General features: G+C 35.4%; 2 protein-coding genes across 2 annotated transcripts; one reads left to right on the top strand and one right to left on the bottom strand.

The window, feature by feature from the left end:
- Window positions 1-222: 222 nt before the first annotated feature.
- On the bottom strand, window positions 223-1,797 carry LOC128984732 (cytosol aminopeptidase-like). The gene has a single exon (XM_054404074.1). It carries the CDS (start codon window positions 1,795-1,797, stop codon window positions 223-225), a length of 1,575 nt encoding a protein of 524 aa, XP_054260049.1.
- Window positions 1,798-3,997: 2,200 nt separating this feature from the next.
- Window positions 3,998-17,220, top strand: LOC128987922 (leucine-rich repeat protein SHOC-2-like). The gene is made up of 7 exons (XM_054409014.1): window positions 3,998-4,087; window positions 5,164-5,596; window positions 12,401-12,624; window positions 13,157-13,435; window positions 14,141-14,313; window positions 14,874-15,033; window positions 16,660-17,220. The coding sequence occupies exons 1-7, from the start codon at window positions 4,070-4,072 to the stop codon at window positions 16,807-16,809; spliced, it is 1,437 nt and encodes a 478-aa protein (XP_054264989.1). The 5' UTR covers window positions 3,998-4,069; the 3' UTR covers window positions 16,810-17,220.
- The last annotated feature ends 6,176 nt before the right edge of the window (window positions 17,221-23,396 follow it).

Below are 23,396 nucleotides of genomic sequence, written 5' to 3' on the forward strand. Positions count from 1 at the left end.
CAGCGATGATTCATGACACTTGATGAAACAGATTAGATTATATTATACCAACAATAAAGCAAAACATAAAAATGAAGTGTTCTCATTTCATAAAATATTTTCTATTTCAAAGATTTAAAGACTCTCATTAAACATTATTTAGTCTTAAGACAGGTCAATTTTTTACAGTTATGGAGATATCTGTAACAAAACACAAAGTAATTTGGAACTAATATGAACTAATTAGTTTTCGGCTTCACTCTTGTACTCCTTCTTGGCAGCAGCTCTCACTTGCTCCTTGCAGTAGTTGAGGTGACAAAGAAGTTGTATGATGCCTCTAGTGGGAGACCCTGTATACAGATCAGCAGCCAGGTAGTGGACGTATCCATTGGCGATATCACTCGATCCCGTCACATCAATGTATGTGAAGTCAATTGAGGGTTCCACAAAGTAGTTCAAGAACGCTGCAATCAAGTTCGGTTCTCCTGTTCTTCCTATGCCGAGATTGTTCACATCAACATCAGTTCTTTCTCTTAGTTTATTGGCATAGTCGAGGAAGAGTGGGTACCTCCACATGCGATCACCCGTAACAGCCCCAGCGTAGTTGACGTGGTCCCAGACGTAATCATTCCTGGCCCAGACTGAAGATGTGAAGCCGACGGTGTCTTTGATATTTTTTGAGAGGGTGCCAAGAGTAAATACAAGTTCTGGTGGGTAGTAGGGTACAGCCCATGACATTGCCTCGGCCAACAAGATCTGGGAATGGTTCTGTGTGTTCTCTGTTCGTAGAATAGAGTCTTTGACACGCAAAGCGTCCCCGGACTTCATAGCAGTACCACTCAGCATGTTCTCATACAACGGGATGAAAGCTCTCATGTTGATAGGCAGCCTCATACTAGCTACGGCCTTGAAGACTCCCAAGATGACAGCTGCAGCTGCAATTTCTGCTCGCATCATGTCACGACACTCTTGCACACACAGACCACCACTGTTGAATGTTGTACCGTTGGCAAAGAACATGTAAGGTTTGGTAGTTGGTATGGGATCACTGCAGTAGTTCAACTCAAGGAACATTGGAGGCTCGACTGATGAAGCACCTAGTTGGAGCAATGAGGTGAAATGATGAATCTTCATCCAACGAATGTCACGAGCATGTACCTGAACTCCGTAAGGACATAGCAGATCTCTAGCTCTGATGGTAAAAATTCTAGGAGTTAGATAATTGGGAGGAGTCTCACACAGACAACGGACAATGTTCTGAGCGTCTGCTTTGGTTACTCCTCTCTCCCAATCTTCTCCGTCACCACCTTCTTGTAGTGAGACTTTTGTCTCAACTTCTTTATTTGTGTAATACCAAACTCCTAGAGTAGCTCCTTCAGCAGCAGCGTCTGCTTTGTTGAACCCTTCAACACCAATGTCAGTAACTCCCATCTTCTGAAGTTCCCGTGCTCCGAGACCTGTAGCGATCCTTACAAACTCCTTACCCTCATCTAGGTACTCCACTTGGTTGAAGTCTGCATCTTTAGGCCCAAGACCAGCCACAGCTATCTGAGGGAACTCTGAGGTAAGATCTGTCAGAGTTACAACTCTTCCCAGTTTACCAATACCTGCAGGCAATCCATTCAAGGCATTTCTGATCTTACCTCCAGATTGGTCATCAATTTTTTGTCCCAAAGGACTAAGTTCCGTACATTCTTCCCCATCTGGATTTTCATATGCACCAACTACCAAGCCTCTGTTTCTAGTTTGATGTCTTGTTGAGAAGGAGGAGATTTCAACACGTCTTAAAATGCTTCTTACCACATTAACAGCTCTCATAATTTTACACTGAATTAAATTTTGACTTAATGAACAACCTTTAGCTACTGGATGGCAAAGTTTGAACTAGATTGCTGATCTAAACTGAAATAGTGTCTACACAAAATTACCTGTCCTAAATTTAATAAGTAGTAAGTTTGTTTTGTTATAAAACCATCTGATTTCTTTCAAATCAACAATAATAAAATTATTGAATGGTCTTTTGCAGACACTTAGACCTTCATCCTAGTTAAAAACTAAATCATTGGTAAGGTAAATTTTATATATTCTAGTCAATGTTCAAACACAAGTGATGAAATAATTTCAAACTTGTCTGTTTGGGGGGGGGGGGGGCAAATTCAACTATTCATAATATCGGCAAATCCTACTAATATTATAAATGAGAAAGTTTGGATGTATGGATGTATGGATGTATGGATGTATGTTTGTGACAAGTGAACGCGAAAAATACTGGTCGGATTGGGCTGAAATTTGGCATGATGATAGCTCACATTCCCGATTAACATATAGGCATATTCTTATTTCAAAAATCCTTTCGGGCTCCGCCCCAGTGGCTCTGGAGTTTCCCATGTTAACCTTATGAGAAATGGAATTATTGAATCTTAACAGCTGTTTCAATTAAACAAGTTGGTTCTGTTCTATGATGTTCAATAGCATTAAAGTTACAAGGATTACCAACAGGGTGCAGCACTATTATTTCTTTTACATTTATTTATGACAACAGCTAATTTGCAACCAAAAGGTGAGTGAGCGTAGCGAACGAACTTCAACCTGGAGGCGAGTTAGCGTAGCGAACGAGCTAACCTGAAGGCAAATGAGCGCAGCGAACGAGTCCAACCTAAAGGTGAGTGAGCGTAGCGAACAAACTTCAACCAGGACGTGATTGAGCCATGCGAACGAGATAATCTTGAAAATTAAGAAGTTAAACGGGGCAAAGCCCGCGGGTTACAGCTAGTATTTTATATATCTACAATGCAATATCGATTAATTTTTAGATGTCTACTTACAGTATTTTTCACGCTGAATCCAAAAATGCATTCAGTTTTTGACGGAGGGATTCATAAGTGGCCGTAAAACGAAGGTAAAAATTACGATTCTAAGGTTCATTAAGCTATACTGCTATACTGATGGTAATATGGGGTGGTCTGGACGGGTCCGGTCCGTGTGTGGACTGTGGACTGAGTGAGGAGGAGAACAAACAGCTGTTTATACTCGACTTAATGCGGAATGAAATCAATTCGTTTTGAAACCAAATAATCGGTTCTTATTTAGGCATGTGAGGAAGGTAGGTCAGGTTTTATGCGGATTCGTGACAGTATTAAGTGTTTTGAAGTGAGGTTAGATTAGGAAGGTAAAGGTTAGGTTATAATGAACCGACTCATCAATTTATGCTACTTCCAGACTGTTTTTGCACAATTAAATAGTGGGTGAAACACAATTAAATTACAATATCAAAAATGCTTAAGCACTAACACTAACCACTAGATAAGCTGCACCCCTAAAAGATACCACCCTTCTTTTCCCACTCTAGGTTCTAGCCTGGCCACATTACTTCAGGCCTAGTCTAGAGAGGGTTGCGGCATTAATAATTGGAGAAAATCCATTGGTGATAGGCAGGATTTGAACCTGGGACCTCGGGGACGCAAGTCCCACACTCTACCACCACACCAGTTCACTCCCTAAATAAATAGTCCTAGTAACCCTTCTTTATCTCCCTGGACGTTGCTGAAGTCAGTACCCAAAATGCAGGCAGGGTTCACGAAATCTAAGAGTAAGTTTTCCTGAGTTCCCCCACCACTTTTTTAGCTCAGCTGTCGGCTGTAGTTTCAATGTTAGTGTGAGGTGGAGGGGATGGAATCACTTCCCCTCAAACTCCCTAAATTTTGTGAACAGAGTTTATAAAAATAATAATCTGAACTTAAGTGTTAATATTGTGATGTTGCACAAACATTTATCGATAAAAATCAAATAAGTTGTTAATAACTGGTTAGAAACTATTTTCAATATTATTTGCTTTAAACTCAACATCCCCTGTAATAAAATAGAAATTATAACAATTTAAATTAATAAAAAAAAAAAATTAATGTATTGTGAAATATGTTTTGTGATTCATAAAAACTCATACTGATACTAGGTAATTGTAAAGTGTTGACAAAAGTTAGGTGTGAATTCTCAAAATCGATTAGTCCTATCAGGATTGATAAACGTTAATCTTGCAGATAGCTTGTAGTATTCTCTGTTATCATTTGTGAAGTGTTGAATTGTGCTGAAAATGTATACAGTTTTCTTGGTAAGTTATAATATTTATATAAAAGTTTAACGTTTTCTTTTTTAATTTAAATAGATAATTTCTCACAAACTTACTGGTAGTTAAAATAGTCTGTCTGTATGCTTTTCTTCTATTCAATAGGGTCTTGAAATGAAGTCAATGTGTAAATGACTAAATAAAACTTATTAAATAACAAATAAATAAAATAAACAATTTAAACAACGTAAATAAATGAAATTTTACATGAAAAAAATAATAAATTAAACGCCAGGCAATCCATTACCATGGATTAAAGTAGCATTTAACTTAGGTAATAACAGAACTAAGAGGCTGCATGTTTACAAGCCCCCTAAAAATATCATGTTAAAAAATACTATTTCCTAGCAGAATGAAAACAAACCTTTATTTACAGCTGATCCATTTAAATGTTATGAAATCACTAGGGTAGGGATCATAGATGGATTTTTAATGTAAAATTGGCATACAAAGTAAAATAAATGTTTAGGATTAATAATCACTTATATGTCATATCAAAATGGTGCCTACATAAATTCACATGCATTCTATGTAAAAGAATATGTATTACATTGTAGGAATTTTATTCATTAAAAAATTTAACCATTTCATAACAAGTGCAATAATAATGTGCAATAATTTTTAATAAGGAACGATACTAAATTTATAAAGTTAAATTCATATGCATCATTCTTATTACCAAATTACTTTAAACCACTACCTAGTGTCAAAAGAATCATATAATTATTTGATTTAAACATTTTGAAAATAAATATATTGTCTGCAATTTAGACAAAAGAAAATTTCTGAATGAAGCTTAGCTGCCGTTAGATTCTGTTAGTAAAGTGATCAAACAATATTTGTAGAAATAACATAAAGGTTTTAACTGATGAGTAATGTTATGTTAAATGATCAAATACTTATGTACAAGTATGTAACCTTAATCTTTTCTACATTTTGAATTCCCAGTCTTAGTGGCAAGAATGTTAACATTTTGATTTTAATTACTCTAGGAGACACCACTATTCCCCGTCAAATTATTTTTATTATCACTAGAGATTAAAATATTACACAATCTCCAGGTGGCATTGTGCCTTGGCTCCGTCTTGAGCCAAGAAGAAGTCCCTTGCTACGGAGATGGGTGTACCAACATAACAGTATACGTCGGACCTCGATGGGGTTCCAGAGTCATCACAATTCCCAGGACCAAAAACAGGTCTAATGATTCCAAAACAGCTCTTGAAATTAACGAAGACATGAATCAAAATCATCACCCTCCTCAGCACAAGCCTATTCCATCAGGAAATATATTCAGTGTTGAATTAACGGACGAACCTATAAAGCTTCCGACGACTCAAATCCCTTTAAATGTTAGAAGATATCCCTCTGGCCGACCCACAACTACAACGACAACTGCCAGAGTAAGGATTTACAAGGTTTCGTCCAACTTGTCTGAAGTTAGGTTGTATTTTAATGGCCAAGGATTTTTGGATATGTCATCGAGAGGATTATCAGGTATTGTTACTTCAATTATGAACTGTTTTATGAAATATAAAAATACCATAAGTATACCTTTACATTCATTTAGGCAGGACAAACATTCATCTTGTTTGGTATGAACCTTTAAACCAACATTTATTCGAACAAGTTCGCAGACCAGCATGATCAGACTATGGGAACAAGGGTTTATAGGGGGTTTTATGGGGTAAAAATGGGTTCTTCCCATTTTTGACCCTAAAACACAAATTTCACAATCTTTACCAAACTATTGTGTACAGCTCAAAAACAAATAATTTAGTACCTAAATTGAAGCATTGTTGTATGCCTGACTGTTACGTAGAAAATTTCGAAACACTGTAAATTTAAAATTCTCATGTTATTCTTATGGAGAATTGTAGACACAACAGTCTACAATCTTACTAATATTATAAATGTGAAAGTTTGTTTGTTTGTTTGTTTGTTTGTTTGAAGTTCAATCACGCATTAACTACTGGACGGATTTGGCTGAAATTTGGCATGATGGTAGCTCACGTTCCCGATTAACATATAGGCATATTCTTATCTCAAAAATCCTTTCGGGCTCCGCCCCAGTGGCTCTGTAGTTTCTCATGTTAACCTTATGAGTATTCATATTTAAAGGGAATTAAATAATTTAGTCAGCTGGTTCAACTAAAAAAGTTGGTTCTATGATATGCAAAATCATTAAAGGTTTTAAGATTTACCAACAGGGTGCAGCACTATATTTTTTTTGCATTTATGAAAACAGCTAATTTTAACTAAGTAGCAACAACAAACTGTGATATGCAATGAGAACTGTCAAAGTAGGATTGTTTACAGTTGTGTTTAAGTTTTTAATTTCATGAATAATTTTTGATATTTTGTGAACTTTTAATAATTTATGTTTCTCTATTGTTAGATGAAGTGGTGGCATATTATGGCTATGGTAGATGTGTTTTTACTATAGTATACCGTAAATTTAAAGAAGCAAATTTTATCAAAATGTGTCCTCCCCCATAGCAAGTTCAAAGCTTGAGTTGAGTATAACTGCTATAAACATTTTTTTACTTATATGCCACCCCGTACGAAGGACGGGTACTCTGCTAGTTCTCCATAAGAATAACATAAAAAAAACCCCACTTACCTTGTGATGTTTGCTTGTTTATAAAAAAAAATTGATAATATTTGGAAAATTTATTGATTTTATACTGTACTATAAACATTTAACTATAAAAACATCTTATTATTTTTCCTGCAGCAGCAAACCTAAGTACATCTGTTACTATTTAAGTAGGGTATAAATATGACAATTTTAAGGAGATATTTGAGCAAAAATCCAATCAGGCAAATGGAAATTTGCTTAGTCTGCAGGTTTGCTGTGGAGGGAGTATTTTTGTATAGAATCCTAGATAAAAAAAAACGCTGTATTTTTTAGAGACACAAAGTTTCAGCTAACTCAGCTGTTTCTTGCACACACATACACATAGTAGCTTCAGACATAACAACCCTAGTAGCACAAATATGTATTTTATAAATATTTTATATATTTAAAGTTGTATTTGATAGAACCTCGAATAAAATATATATATAATATATCTTTAATAATAGTTTGATATATTCAAATATATATTTAAAATATTACCAAAAAGCAATGCAAAATATAAGTTAAATATAAGTTTTGAATATATAAAATAGATTCATAATATATATTGATAAAACAAGTATAGAATCTATAATATACATATTTTATATGTATATTTTCCCTATTAAATATGTAAAAAAATTATGTGTTGAGAATATTTTAAATATATATATAAAATATTTTTGAAACTATATTATATATTTTGAAACACGTCAGATATTTTTATTAATAAAATAATATTATATTTGTAGAATATATAGCCAATAATCTTTTATAATTAGCAAATAAATAATTTGCATCTTTTTGTTTTTTATAGTGTCTATCAATTTATACATGCATTTTTTGTACGATAATTGCTATTGTGAAAGCGTTAAAATTAAGTTAATAATTGAGCGGAGCGAGCGAAGCAAGCGAAGCTCTTATACGTCGACTTTTATGCATTTCGTAATACGCAAACTCCTCCTAGACGGCTGAATCAATCGTTTTCAAATTTTGGATGGTGGTAAAGACCATATCGGTGAGTGCCAACATCTATATGGCGTTAAAAATAACTCTCAGGAATCCGCCCCATTGGGTCTCAAAGTTTCAATGTAATCCTTATGGAAGCAGTATTGACACATAAACAAAGACATATGATCAGCTGTTGACTTTTGAATGCAGTAGATAAATAAATGGCTGATAGCATTATTCCACAGATATTAGAACATAAACGGTGGTATGGATCATAAAATGATCAAATGACGACACTAGCTTGAGGTCCGCGACGTAGAAAGTGTTAAAGGAAGTAAAGTACTAAAGGTGAACAGTATGGAGTGTGCAAACTGTTTAAGACGATTAGATTTAGGTATATGCATTCTAAAAATTATAAGGGAAGGGAGGAAAACGGGTCCGCGACGTAGGAAGTGATGAAGGAAGTAGTCAAGGCAAGCTGTCCGGAGTGTGGGAACTGCTTATGACCATTATATTAAGGTATCTGCAATCCTATGATGCTATGGGAAGGGAGGGAAATAGGCCCGTCCCGTAGGAAGTCGTGAAGGAAGTAGTAAAGGCGAGCAGTCCGGAGTGTGGGAACTGTTTATGACGATTAGTTGAAGATATCTGCAATCATAAAATGCTATGGAAGGGAGAGAAACAGGTCCGTGGCGTAGGAAGTGGTGAAGGAAGTAGTAAGGATAGCAGTCCAGAGTGTTGGAACTGTTTATGACGATTAGATTAAGGTATCTGCAATCATAAAATGCTATGGGAAGGGAGCAAAACGGGTCCGCGACGTAGGAAGTGATGAAGGAAGTAGTCAAGGCAAGCTGTCCGGAGTGTGGGAACTGCTTATTACCATTATATTAAGGTATTTGCAATCCTATGATGCTATGGGAAGAGAGGGAAACATGTCCCCGATGTAGGGAGGAAAACAGGTCCGCGACGTAGGAAGTGATGAAGGAAGTAGTCAAGGAAAGCTGTCCGGAGTGTGGGAACTGCTTATGACCATTATATTAAGGTGTTTTCAATCCTATGATGCTATGGGAAGGGAGGGAAACATGTCCGTCACGTAGGAAGTGGTAAAGGAAGTAGTAAAGGTGAGCAGTCCGGAGTGTGGGAACTGTTTATGACGATTAGCGATTAGTTGAAGATATCTGCAATCATAAAATGCTATGGGAAGGGATGATTACGGGTCCGCGACGTAGGAAGTGATGAAGGAAGTAGTCAAGGCGAGCAGTTTGGAGTGAGGGAACTGTTTATGACGATTAGATTAAGGTATCTGCAATCATAAAATGCTGTGGGAAGGGAGGAAAACAGGTCCACGATGTAGGAAGTGGTGACGGAGGTAGTCAAGGCAAGCTGTCCGGAGTGTGGGAACTGTTTATGACGATTAGATTAAGGTATCTGCAATCCTATGATGCTATGGGAAGGGAGGGAAACAGGTCCGTCACGTAGGAAGTGGTGAAGGAAGTAGTAAAGGCGAGCAGTCCGGAGAGTGGGAACTGTTTATGACGATTAGATGAAGATATCTGCAATCCTACGATGCTATGGGAAGGGAGGGAAACAGGTCCGTCACGTAGGAAGTGGTGAAGGAAGTAGTCAAGGCAAGCTGTCCGGAGTGTGGGAACTGCTTATGACCATTATATTAAGGTATTTGCAATCCTATGATGCTATGGGAAGGGAGGGAAACATGTCCGTCACGTAGGAAGAGATGAAGGAAGTAGTCAAGGCAAGCTGTCCGGAGTGTGGGCACTGTTTATGACGATTAGATTAAGCTATCTGCAACCATAAAATGCTATGGGAAGGGAGGAAAACAGGTCCACGATGTAGGAAGTGGTGACGGAGGTAGTCAAGGCAAGCTGTCCGGAGTGTGGGAACTGTTTATGACGATTAGATTAAGGTATCTGCAATCCTATGATGCTATGGGAAGGGAGGGAAACAGGTCCGTCACGTAGGAAGTGGTGAAGGAAGTAGTCAAGGCAAGCTGTCCGGAGTGTGGGAACTGTTTATGACGATTAGATTAAGGTATCTCTAATTATAAAATGCTACGGAAAGGGAGGGAAACAGGTCCGTGGCGTAGGAAGTGGCGAAGGAAGTAGTAAAGGCGAGCAGTCCGGAGTGTTGGAACTGTTTATGACGATTATATTAAGATATCTGCAACCATAAAATGCTATGGGAAGGGAGGAAAACGGGTCCGCGACGTAGGAAGTGATGAAGGAAGTAGTCAAGGAAAGCTGTCCGGAGTGTGGGAACTGCTTATGACCATTATATTAAGGTATTTGCAATCCTATGATGCTATGGGAAGGGAGGGAAACATGTCCGTCACGTAGGAAGAGATGAAGGAAGTAGTCAAGGCAAGCTGTCCGGAGTGTGGGCACTGTTTATGACGATTAGATTAAGCTATCTGCAATCCTACGATGCTATGGGAAGGGAGGGAAACAGGTCCGTCACGTAGGAAGTGGTGAAGGAAGTAGTAAAGGCGAGCAGTCCGGAGTGTGGGAACTGTTTATGACGATTAGATGAAGATATCTGCAATCATAAAATGCTATGGGAAGGGAGGATAACGGGTCCGCGACGTACGAAGTAATGAAGGAAGTAGTCAATGCAAGCTGTCCGGAGTATAGGAACTGTTTATGACAATTAGATTAAGGTATCTGCAATCATAAAATGCTATGGGAAGGGAGAGAAAAGGTCCGAGACGTATGAAGCGGTGAAGGAATTAGTAAGGTGAGCAGTGTGGAGTGTGGGAACTGGAAACCGTTTGTAGCAGTTAAATTAATGTATCTGCAATGCTGAAATGCTATGAGAAGGGATGGAAGCATCCCCACGACATAGAAAATGGTGAAAGAAGTAGTAAAGGCTAGCAGTTCGGAGTGTGGGGAATGTTTGTGGCAATTAGATTAACGTATCTAAAATACTAAATTGCTATGGAAAGTGATGAAAACAGGTCCACGATGTAGAAAAAAGGATTAGAAAGTAGTAAAGTATGAGCATAGTGTGAAAACCGTCTGTGCCAGTTAGATTGATGTATCTTTAATCCAAAAATGCTATGAGAAGGGAAGGAAACAAGTCTATGACGTAGGAAATGGTGAAGGAAGTGGTAAGGCTTGCAGTGCAGATTGTGGGAACTGTCTTTGGCAATTACATTAATATATCTGCAATCCTAAAATGTTATGGGAAGAGAGGGAAATAGGTCCACGACGTAGGGGGTGGTGAAGGAAGTAGTAAAGGTGAGCGTGTTGAGTGTGGGAATGGATTAATGTATCTGCAAAGCTAAAACGCTATGGGAAGAGACTGTAGACTGTAGGTTAAAATAATTTCGAAGCACGAATCGATACATATTTCGATACATGCAATTGTTTTTAATTGAAATTTACATCTGAGTTGACAACAGCTGATTTTTACTCCATAGAGAATAAAAACAAGTTTTACTCCATAGAGGATAAAAACTTTTTTACTTCCTAAAGAGTAAAATTGCTACTTTAGACCCGCAACGCATGCATTAAAAACGACTGGTATTACTGCAGTATGACCAAAACAATGTAATATAAACCCTTGATGACTCCGCTCAATTTTGTGGATGCCTCTGCGAACGCCACCTAGTAATATGTACTCTGAATGGTGTCACTCTATCATACACGTAAAGCAAAAAATGAGGCAGTATACATGTTTGACAACTACATTTGGGTCAAACGAAAAAAAGTGTTGATGGGTTTTATTTTTTTAATTGCAATATGTGACAATGAATGTGATCATAGAAATCTCGAATGATTGGCTAGAAAAGGGTGCTAGTGACTGGCAACCTTTTAAGAAACTAATTACGGTTGTATATGACGTTCTAAAAAAAATTATTTGATTTACATATGCCATAAATTACATAATATTTGTCATAGTATTTAAATTAATTTTTGTAGTTTACTGTATTTGTATTCGTGGAGACTACTCACTATTCAATACAGCACTATTCAACTCAACTACTTGATGCCAAAACAGAATCATATTATACTGTAGTATCAAAAATATTTCAAGTATTGCAACCATTGCAACTGAGGGCCACTCTTTCACCATTTGAAAACTAAATATTACAACAGTCACAAGTAGCTAAGAGGTAAGGTAGGAGGCTCGTAAGTCGAAGGATCCAGGTTCGAGACCCACCGGGGCTAAAAAAATTTTATCCAGTAATTTTTTCAAAATTTGTTTTTATGAACTATTTAATCAATTTACTCAACTGATAATTGTGTTTTTCATACTAAATCTTTATTATTTTGTGTATTTATGTTTAGGCCCCATGGGATGTTTGGAAGAGATATTAAATACATTTTTTATTTATATATTATTCACTAAAATATATTATTGGAACATATTTTTTAAATATTTAATAGATTCAAAAACATATTTTTTATATATTTAATATATTTTAAATATTATATAAAATTGACATTAATACACACTTGAGATATATAAAATAGATTTTAAATATATTTATTCATATGTATTTAATATATATTTGTGCTACTAGGGAATGGCTAAGGGTAAATCTAAATTCAACATCTATAATCAAGCGTATAGATGTTTGACTTGTTGACCTTTCATCCAATTATTACTGAACCAACTTATTATTAGACTTCTAACATACCAGAACCATGTCTCTGCAATCATTGCATGATTTTCTATGGACCAATTTCAAAATACTTCTATTTCTCCAGGAGAAGACGTAAAGCTGCTGTTAAAGAATCTAACAGAGTTCAACCAATCACGTGTCACCGAACTACGTCTAGATCGCAACAAGATACAATACTTTCCTGCCCTGATGTTCCCTGCACAGTTTGAGTACAATCTAACGATGCTTAGTCTCAACTACAACTCGATTACTCCATCTTACCTAGATAGCATCACACGTTTTGAGTTCTCGAGGCTGAGAAATCTCAAGGTAATTAGGACTTTTGAAGGTTTTTCCTCTTTACCAGAGACATCACAATACCAGTTATGTTGTATTTTTCTTGGGTATTAAGAATAGTCTAGTTTATTAACACTGGATTTATTACGATAATTTATTCTACGGCACAGTACATGCAGTGGGGGTAAGTACATCAAGCCTCCTCCCCGCTGTACATGTAGATTGTAACAAAATCATAAATATCTTCTCTGCACCACCTGGACCTTGGCGCCCTCCTGCACGGCTGTGGTTGCGGGGGTGTTATTTACGCCACCGAGTACATTTATCTGGATCATTACAGTAGCCTATATCTAATAACGGAAGTCACCAATGAACAAACAATTTGTTCCAACTCAGTGTTACCAACACAACAAATCAAATCATGTGAGACAAACAATAATAACACTTTGTACAACACTAAAATATGGAAGAACACTAACACAACAACTTTTTTATTTGTTTATTTTTCTTGATTCTCTGTGTGTCAAGGTAATTGTAATATCTTCACTATGTTTCCATGTTTTAGACCTTATCCATGACCAACTGTGATATTGCCACAATGACAATGCCATACCTTCCATCGCTGGAATTTCTGGATCTTAGCCACAACTTGCTGAGCGAACTCCCTAGAGATCTTGACCGCTTGACCCACCTTCGCCACTTGTATCTCCGTGGCAACCGACTCTTACCATACGTTGACTACTCCATGCTGTCCAACCTCAACAATCTAAGAATTCTTGATCTTGCTAGGAATAGAGTCAAGTTTACAAGCGAGCCTTTGAAGAACCTTCGATATCTCGAATCGGTAAGTATGTGCCCTAGCGGGATTGTCAATTAGCATTAACAACAATGAATTTATAATGGAAATATTTAGTTTTTATGGTATGATCCTTGAGTCAGGAATCTTCTGTTAATGATAAGAGAATAAGCTTGCAAAAAAAATCAATCTTTTTAAAGTTTTACACTTTTTTTCTAGCTCTAAAACATGTTTTAAGGACGTAAACATCTCTAAAAAACTTTAAAAACATCTAAAACTACAGTTCGCTTACCTGGTAGATAGATTTTGTATTACTAAAGAGAATCTGGACTCTATCTACCAGGTAAGCTAGCTGATTCCTATCCCTGTACATAATACTCCTACTCAGCCAATTGACTTTTCCTCATTTTCTAAAACTACAGTTCTGTAGTATGTTTACTATTGGTCTAAATTGGAATATATTTTGAGATTTTTAGCGCTTCAAAATAATCAACTGATGCACACAGAAAATGAGTACGAATATTGAAGTGTGCCAAGGGAGGTGGTTTCAGAAGGTTAATTCATCAAAATTAGGTGCATTTTATCAACAGCAAAGTTTTATTATCTACCAACTATCTCTTTCTAAATTTCTTTTAAATTAGGGTAAATATTGCTTTTTTGTGGTAATAAATTAATATGATTCCAAACAATATCTTTACGTTAAACATTATGGATGAAATAGTCTCCTTTATTAATCTTGCTGACACATTTTAGTTGAACCTGGAAAACAACCATCTGACGTCAGTGCCCGAAGTGTTCATGGACAAATACAAAACTGTAGTTGTATCTCTGGACAACAATACACTGATGTGTACTTGTTCCCTGATGAATATGATCAATTCAAACTTGGGTAAAATCATATTTTTGTTCCAACACGACTATGCAAGGTAAGTCTTTTGTATGTTTATCACTAAACTTTATGTTATAGATTGTGGAAGGTGAGGTTTTTATTTTATATCACTAATATTCAGGCACCGGTAGTAATATTATTATAACTAATAGGATTTAACACATCAAACGGCTGAGCACGAACATGCTCGCCTGTGTTTGGGGGGGGGGGGAGCTTTAGAAGTTTTCAAAAAATATTGCTGGAACAAAGATCAGCTGTTTAGAAATCAATTTAATCATTTGTTTATTAAGATTGAGTTAGTGAATGTTATACTATCGATATGTCAAACTATCGACGAGTGCAACAATAAGCTACAACCGATTAAAAGGATCGTTTCATAATTATTTTGATACACGTGATTACTTTCAATCAAATATCACAACTGCTGACTCTTAGTCCCAAGGGACTAAAAAGTTTTTTACTCCCTGGAAACAAAATGAGCTACTATAGACTTGCAATGCATGTATAAAACAGCTGTTTTTGCTGCAGTATGAACAAAAAGTATATGTTGTTGTCTCCAAAACATGGATGACATGTTATATTTTTCTTTGTAACAAGGTGCATGGATGGGGATATGGAGGTCTTCCTGGATGAAATGAGGATAATGCCCGAGAGATTTGAACATCTATGTGAAGCTACTTCATGGCATTCTAGGACCCTGAATTCTTTGGCGTTGTGGTGCCAGCGTAACGTGGGAATTATGGAAGTCATATTCAAGGTAATCCTGTAGGTCTCCTTCGTGTTAAACATAGACTGTATTATAGAGAAGTGAGGTAGAGAGGAACCTTGCTTAACACGTTCGCTGCGGCACGTCAAATAGCGGGCGTATCCCCAGTGCTGCGCAGCCCTCAGCGTCAAACAAACCCGATTGCCGCGTGTGATTGGCTTTCCAATTTTGGTCTGACGAATAGCAAATAACGTGCGGGGATGTCCTGCTTTACAACGAGAGTCGACATTGTTCGCTAAACACCCACAGATAGCAGCACTGCTTGGAACGTAGCCGTCCCATTGGAATTGTATTGCCAAATGGAGGGAAAAAGACAGGACAAAAAGAAGACTTTTGAGATTGCCAGACAGGGATTTTACGGGGAAATTTACTACCAACCTACACCACAACAAAATGCAAGTCACATACTACACGCTAACGTGGTATAGGTCCGCTTTCGGCCGACGCTAGAGCAAAAACGAAGATATACAAAAGGCATTGCCGAGCGTTCCCGATGGGGTACGGACGCACCGTACGGGGGCCAAGCGGCGTACCTGATCGGGAACGGCCGCACTCTACGTGTTAAGGATGACCGTGCGCTTTCTGCTCTGGTATGTTGTTGGGAAATATAGGTACTTGTGACAAGCAAAGGAAGAGCCTGAGTGTCGAGCACTGTCCGGAAATTACTAATGAAAGAACACTGGGTCTTCCTCCTCTGTGAGAGATGTAGTAGGACTACATGATGGCGAGAAGGGGTGGTAAGTCATACCGTGCCTGGTTCGATCCCAGCTGACTCCACTGTCTTATTACTGCGGTCACCAATTGCCTGTTAACATGACTCGTACCATTTTGGTATTCTTTGTCTCTATCACATTTTGTTTAAGAGTATAGAGTGACAGAATTGATTTTAAATTTTAAGTGAGATTCAGGTTTCTAGGAGATTATTTAACATAAAAAAAAAAATTGAGCTTTTGGATTATTTTCATAAACAAATATATGGCAAAAGATTTGTCTGTATTTTAAGATCTCCTTTTTTGAAAGCTTCATAAAAAATTATGTTGCTGGGTCCCACACAAACAACCTTTTCTAGAGCCAATAAGGCAAATTTAATTTTTTAAATTAAAATTATTTAAATTAATTGTTTAAATATTCTCTAAATAACCTTTCAATTTTGTTAGGTATGACTTTTACTAGCCAGAGTGAGGGTAGCTGAGTGATTATAGTGCTCGCCTTCAAAACTGGAGGTTGCAGGATCGATCCTGGAGATGCCATTTATCATTGGGTTAACACTAAATGATGGAATCCAATAAAAGATTGACTATAGATAGTAAAGTCAAGTTCACACGAGACCAGTAGGTCTAAAGCAGGCAGGTAACCAGCTCGTTTGGTGGCCTCGCATAAACAGGCTTTAAGTCCAAGATCTGTATTCTCTTACAACAATGTATAAATGGCCAATTGGGTGGAATTCAAATAAATATCCTACAAAGGAAACTTTGAAAAACCAAGTTTTCGTTGATTGATAATTTGCAATTTTATCTCATCCGACAACCCTGTTTTATTTTCTAAGATTTCTATATTTAATGATTTTTTTTTGTAAACAAATTACTTTAATATTTCAATTTGTCATTCATTTTATAGATAACTGGAGCATCTATTGTTTTGGCGTTTCTGGTGTTCCTATTACAGTGGAGAAGGAGTAAATGCAAGACTAAAGCCAAGGAAATTCATTATAATATCCTGGATGAGCAGAATATTTCTACAGTATCCGGACCTCATGTTGATGTATAGGAATTGTTGTCCATCATGATCAAAATAAGAGGTTATAAAACTACCAATAAACAGCCGCATAAATGTTTAATTAGTTTAACAATCTTATAAAATTAACCCATTGACTTTGTATAGTGAAGTTAATACTATTTTTCTCAGTGTTAATTGTGTATCAAGCAGTTATTTATATCACAGCAATGAGTAAAAATTACACTTTTTTTCTTTCATTATCATTTTCTTTGCCAACTTCTTCAGTGTGTTAAAAAGATAAAAGGGTTTATCATATTATGTGTAAGATCCAAATCATAGTTTTATCAATTATAAAACACCACTAAGCTAGTGAGTTGTATTTTTGCGTATTTACAAAATTCAATTTTACAAAGGATATGTTAATATATTTAACAATAAAAAATTTATTAAGTTTACACATAATTTCATACCCTGAAGTGCTTTGAGTTTAAGGTATACTGTATATAACAAGTTACACACACACACACACATACAATACACAAGAATATAAGTCTGTTGATATGCACATATTATTTTCATCACTAGGGATCAAAGTGTCTTTTTTTCTATAAATTTTAGTTTAACATTGGGAAATACATGAGAATCAAAATACATTTTGGTTTTTGAAGAAACTATGTTTTGTTATGCTGCATGATTATTTAAAGCAAACTTACAAAACTAACATAGTTTTTTACTTTTAATAATTAGCTCCCAAAATGGTTTCTATGTAGATTTCCTAACGTAAACTGGCACCATTTTTTAGATGCTTGAGTATTAAAAATTGCTGAAATGTTTGTATTACAATTCTTCTAAATCTATATATTATTAGGCAAGCGTGTTTCTTTAAAACCTTTTTTTCTCAGATCGGGTGCATCGGAGGGAAAATCTACCCATAGGTACTGTTGGAAATATATTTTCCTGTAGATGTGCAGAATCCCTCCATAAATTAAAATAGGCTCAAAATAAGGAGAAAATGAATTTTTAATAAAAAAAAAATAACATGGACCTTATGGGTTGACATGCTGGTGAAGAAATAACAACACAATATAAACAAAAATCAAAACAAATAAATGGAAGAAATTAAAATCACAAGTTTAATTTACACAAATAATTTAGAGTGAAAATAGAGAAGTGTGTACATTAAATATTTTTGGTCCACTTTTTGACCACAGTACAACCTCTAGTGTCAATAAAAGGATATTCAACGGAAAACCTACCGTTATTACAAATTTACCAAGTAGCAAGAAAGTATATAAACAGTATTATAAAATATATTTAATCCATATTTACCCAATATCAAAAACTATAGGTTCAATATTTTTCCAACATTTAACAAATATTGTTTTGAAACAAATAACATTTATCAGTAAATCTATTGAATCAAGACTAAATAAATATTGTTTTAATATTCATCTCCAATATTGTACAATATTGTTTTCAATATTAGAAAATATTGTTTTAATAAAATATAAATATTGTTTTGCTACTAGGGTAAGAACAATATAATGATACTTTTATTATATATCGCTATTTTCTTTGAAAAATTTTCAGAGAAATTTTAAAATGTCAGAAAATGTACAGCTGATGTCTTTCAAGCTGTAAAACAACTTTTCTTATATTGGCATACATTTTTTTTTCAGTTTGTAAAAATGCATTTGCGTAGTTTCTTTTCAGAGACAATGAATTGATCAAAGTGACAAAGCTTCAATCAGACCAATACAAAAGGGACATCTGGGTCGTTTGACGGAGTACCTTCCCAATTGAATAACCGGAGCTATACTGGATCAATCTGACTTGACATTGGTCAAAGATAAAATATACCTTTGGACCTGAAGTTCTTTTGCCTCTTTGGAGGACAATCTACTTAAATGATCCACAAGGTTTCACATCACTCACTGAGTTTCACTTTGGATTGAGAAATATGGATTTGGTTCAAAAAAGATCAATGGTAGACGACAGAGCCGTCCTTAGATGGAGTGGGCAAAGTGCTAACATTCAAAGCCCCTCACTACAAAAAAGTAGTAGGCCTATCTCAAGAATTTCAAAATATTCCCAAATGTCAATATTAGTACTGTATTCATATTCCTTTCAACTGTATTATAGAATGATGTGTTGCTTTATATCTGAAATAAAATTAAGAATACTGTTCAGTTAGCTAAAAGTTACGATTTGGTATGGTTTGTTTTACCGGTACATCCTTTTAGGCTTAAACTATCTACCTATAGTGCCCTAGCATGAACTGTAGCTATGAGAACTTTATTCATCTATCTATCTATATGTAAAAAAAGGTTTTTTTTTGTTACACCCCTTTTCAGCCGCCCTACTTAACCTATTTTAACGATTTAGGTGTCATTTTACAGCTTTCGATTGATCTATAGGATTGCTACAATCAAAATTTACAACTGTTTACAACTGCTAATTTTTACTCCTTAGAGAGTAAAAATGCTACTTTAGACCCGCAACGCATGAATTAAAAACGGCTGTTTTTGCTGCAGTATGAGGACAAATATTGTAGAAACTAATGTTCAGTTTGCAGCAAAACAGAAATGCAGGCAGTAGTTTCTATAAATTTATGTTACATTCTGTTCCCAAACGTGATATATTTGAGTAGAAACAGAGAGAGGGTAAATCACAGGGAGAAACACACACACAGAGAGTGATGGGGGGGGGGGGGAGAATCACCTGGGACTACCAGTAGATTTTGCCATAACATTCCTGAACGATATACAACATGAAGTGCATCCCTCCTCTGCAGGGTGTTTTTTAACGTGCAACCCAAATTCAAAATACTGTGAAACACATTAACAACTTATACAGTAGTTTGGTATCCTTGTTTTCTATATTTTAGTGCCAATCAGCTGATATGCGTTGTTGCGTATAGTTATACTAGCAGAGGACCCGTCCTTCGTCCGGGGTTGATGTAGGCTATATGGTGCTTTATGAAATCTGACATGAAAAAAAGAGTAAAATAAGATTAAATTTCAATAAATGTACCTATCAAAAACTTTTAACTTACTAATTACATAAAAAACATTTTCAAACAATAAAAGAAATAAAAAACTCAAAGCTTTTACTAAATGATAAAATCAAACATAGACAAACAATAATTTACAACATCTGGTTAATATTACAGTTTGAATGAAATGAAACATGTGATCTTGTTTCTAAAAAGCATTGCTCACTAAGCATTGATTATAAAAATATCTCATTATATACTATGTGAACAAAGAAAAACATCAACACTCTTACTACTAAAACAAACAGAAATATACTTAGCCCTACTATTTATAGCTCCTACTATTCATGCACCAAAGGCAAGTGCATATACAACTTAGGTTTTTATTGTTGTTTTTAAATTGAAATATTTGTATATCAGCTTAGAATAAGGAAATTTAACGTCATTCAAACAATGTTTATGTCGAGGGTAGGTTAAGTTAAGAGGAACTTGGTTGAAAATATACATGTACCGGTAATGACCATGAAACGCTTGTAAAAAGTTGTTCATTATTAGAATAGAATGTGAAATCTACAGAAAGTGTCAATAGTTATAATATAGATAGGTAGTAGCTACCTTTGGATTAGAATACACCATTACTTACCAATCTATGGGTAGTAATATGAAATTATGATTTAAAAATTTGTGAAAAAGGAAATGGTGTGAACAATATTTCTCTCAAAATGGTGAAAATATACAACTAATTATCTCCTTGAGAAAAAGTTTAAATTTTTAAGGTGTGTGCCCTACTCTAAACACATGTTAATTGTAGAAAAATGTTAAAATGATTGAAGTAAATATAAACTTTATAATTTCACTATTTTGTACACCAATATCTTTCAATACATTATTCACATTAGCGAGATTTTAAATAATTAATTAGGGTTAGATACAGCAACAGATATACAATCTGACTTAATTCATAAAATCAATAATCAATGAACCATCAAATATAAGAATAACTATTTATAAGTCAGCTGTGGAATTGTGAATTAATGTGGTTTGACAGTTCAGCTTGTTTACATTTGGGTGGCATAGCAAATTGAAAACATTGTATTTGTTCTCATGGCAGCCATGGAGACCAATCAATATTTACTTTTAAAATCCTCATCTCAGAACCTTTAAAGCCAAAGGGGCAAAGCCAACTATCAGTGTCGAATTGTGAATAGTCCTATAATGGTCCTTGGTATGGTAGCTATATTTTTGTAAAATTTAAGCCCAGTTGCTTCAGGAGTTTTTGCGCCTATTAGTAATACGCATACAGACAGACACCATTAGATTTTTATATAATAGTATAGAAGTATAGATGTGAGGCTTAGTGTAATTGGTAATTACAATTGTAAATAAGACACGACATTGTGTTTCCTCAATCTGAAAGAGTTAGAATTATGTTGAAAGTAAATCATGGTTCTCTAATAACTGACATAAGAATTTAAAAGGGTTCCACCATAGACAAAAATTTAATTCTTTTTGTCTATGGTTATACGCGCCGGCTGTTAACACGCAAACATCATTAGGCATTATTTAAGTATTTATCAAGTTGAAATAAACTGTAAAATATTCACAAAGATCCAAACAATGCACTGGCTGCGAACTGAAACTTCGCGTTTCTCTTAAGTATTTACAAAATAATTTTGAAAAAGCTTAAATTAGTCTTTTTCCAATGCGATTTTTACTTCAAAATAATAGTAAAACATTATTTTTGCTCCACCCACTGCAAGCTCTGATTTGTTAAAAACACAAAAAAGCACAAGATCATTGGAAACAAATTAGATTTAGAATGTTGAGAGCTTGTACCGTAGAGGCATGTTCAGGAACATTAGCATTTTTGGCCGCCATCTTGAATTCACCTGGTAGAACCTACTTAAGGAAAACGAATCAAAATTTATGGAAAACTTAAATCTCTAGATTCAAGCAAAAATCAAATCAGGCAAATTGAGATTCGCTTAGTCTGCAGGTTTGCTGCCACGGGGGTGTTTTTGTTTAACACAGATTCGGTTTCATTAAATTTTAAGTGTCAATAATAGTTCAAATTTAAGAAAACCGAATCTGTAGTAAATAAAAATACCCCCGTTAGCAAACCTGCAGACTAAGAGAATTTCCAGATGAATTTAGATTATGTAGTTGTGACTTATTTACAATAAAGAATTTAAAATATAATAATAAAAATAAGAATTTAAATAAAATCTTACACGATCATCAGGTTTACACAGGTTTTTACATGTGACTTTTCACATGTCAAAAGTGAGGTTGTGTCGCGACATACAAGTAGGGTAGGCCTACCAAAGTTTATGTTTTCATCTTTTATGTTGTGTAAAATGTGTTGTAAAAAGTTGACAAGAAACAGAATGTTTGCATATTTATAATGAATTGACATCTAGACGAATGTGCTGAAGATGGCTTTATAAAGCCGAAACAGCTGTACACTGAGTACAAAAATTGGATTACTTATATATCTAAATATATAAAAGGCAAAGCCCTCACTGACTCACTCATCACTAATTCTCCCACTTCTCATTTACCTAGGAGGCTGAAATTTGGTACACCGATTCTTTGGGCATTAAATAGGAAAACTGAGTAGTTTTTATTCTGATCGGGCTTTCGGGCTCCGCCCCAGTGGCTCTGGGGTTTCCTATGTTAACCTTAAGATTTTTCATATTTAAAAGGAATTAATGAATCTTAACAGCTGTTTCAATTAAACAAGTTGGTTCTGTTCTATGATGTTTAATAGCATTGAAGTTACAAGGATTACCAACAGGGTGCAGCACTATTATTTTTTTAAATTTATGACAACAGCTAATTTGCAACCAAAATGTGAGTGAGCATAGCGAACGAACTTCAACCTGGAGGCGAGTTAGCGTAGCGAACGAGCTAACCTTGAAGGCAAGTGAGCGCAGCGAACGAGCTCTCACCCAAAGGTGAGTGAGCGTAGCGAACGAACTTCAATCAGGACGTGATTGAGCCATGCGAATACTTATGAAGTTAAACGGGGCAAAGCCCGTGAGTACAGCTAGTTATATTATAAACTAACTGTAGTAGGTAACATTTCGAAGACATTATTAAGTCCAAGACGTTTTTATACCCTTTCATGTTTTGGAATTCATAACAATTGTATCGGCCCTTTTCAAATTTGTTTTCTTAATAGACTTAGGCTTCCTTCAGGTCATAATTGTTGAAATATACTTTATTAATCCATCCAACTACAGATTAAAAATAAACAACAGTTTTCAAAACATAATGTTACCCAAAATAGTATTTTTAAACACACATTTTTCGATTTTTTTAAATTCTACCTTCCAACTTTAAACCAAGCTCAGTCAGTTAGGTCGTTTACTAAGCTATCCTTTTAAATAAGTAAGTTCAAATAACCCCTTTCAAAAACTGAGTTAGCTAGAAACAATTACCCGTGTACTTATATGTGGTCGTTTCAAGACCTAATGTTCTTTGGTAAACACACTGGCTCTTTGTTCTAAAAGAATATCAAGAACAAACACATTTTACCTATTGACTCTGCCATTTCCAAGGAGGGTAGAACCGACAACGACATCAATATTCTATGAGCTGTCATCTCCAATAACGTGCTTGGCTGACGTCAACAACTTGA

The sequence above is a fragment of the Macrosteles quadrilineatus genome, unplaced genomic scaffold, assembly GCF_028750875.1.
Source record: "Macrosteles quadrilineatus isolate MER2022 unplaced genomic scaffold, UCM_ALF_1.0 Scaffold_2__2_contigs__length_208266976, whole genome shotgun sequence".
In the NCBI taxonomy this organism is placed as follows: Eukaryota; Metazoa; Arthropoda; class Insecta; order Hemiptera; family Cicadellidae; genus Macrosteles; species Macrosteles quadrilineatus.

Excerpts from the sequence above, each read along its gene's own strand:
- LOC128987922 (XM_054409014.1), top strand. Across the intron at positions 14,314-14,873 it reads TTCCAACACGACTATGCAAG|GTGCATGGATGGGGATATGG; the intron begins GTAAGTCTTTTG and ends CTTTGTAACAAG. Across the intron at positions 15,034-16,659 it reads TTATGGAAGTCATATTCAAG|ATAACTGGAGCATCTATTGT; the intron begins GTAATCCTGTAG and ends TTCATTTTATAG.
- LOC128984732 (XM_054404074.1), bottom strand. The coding sequence starts at position 1,797 with ATGAGAGCTGTTAATGTGGTAAGAAGCATTTTAAGACGTGTTGAAATC.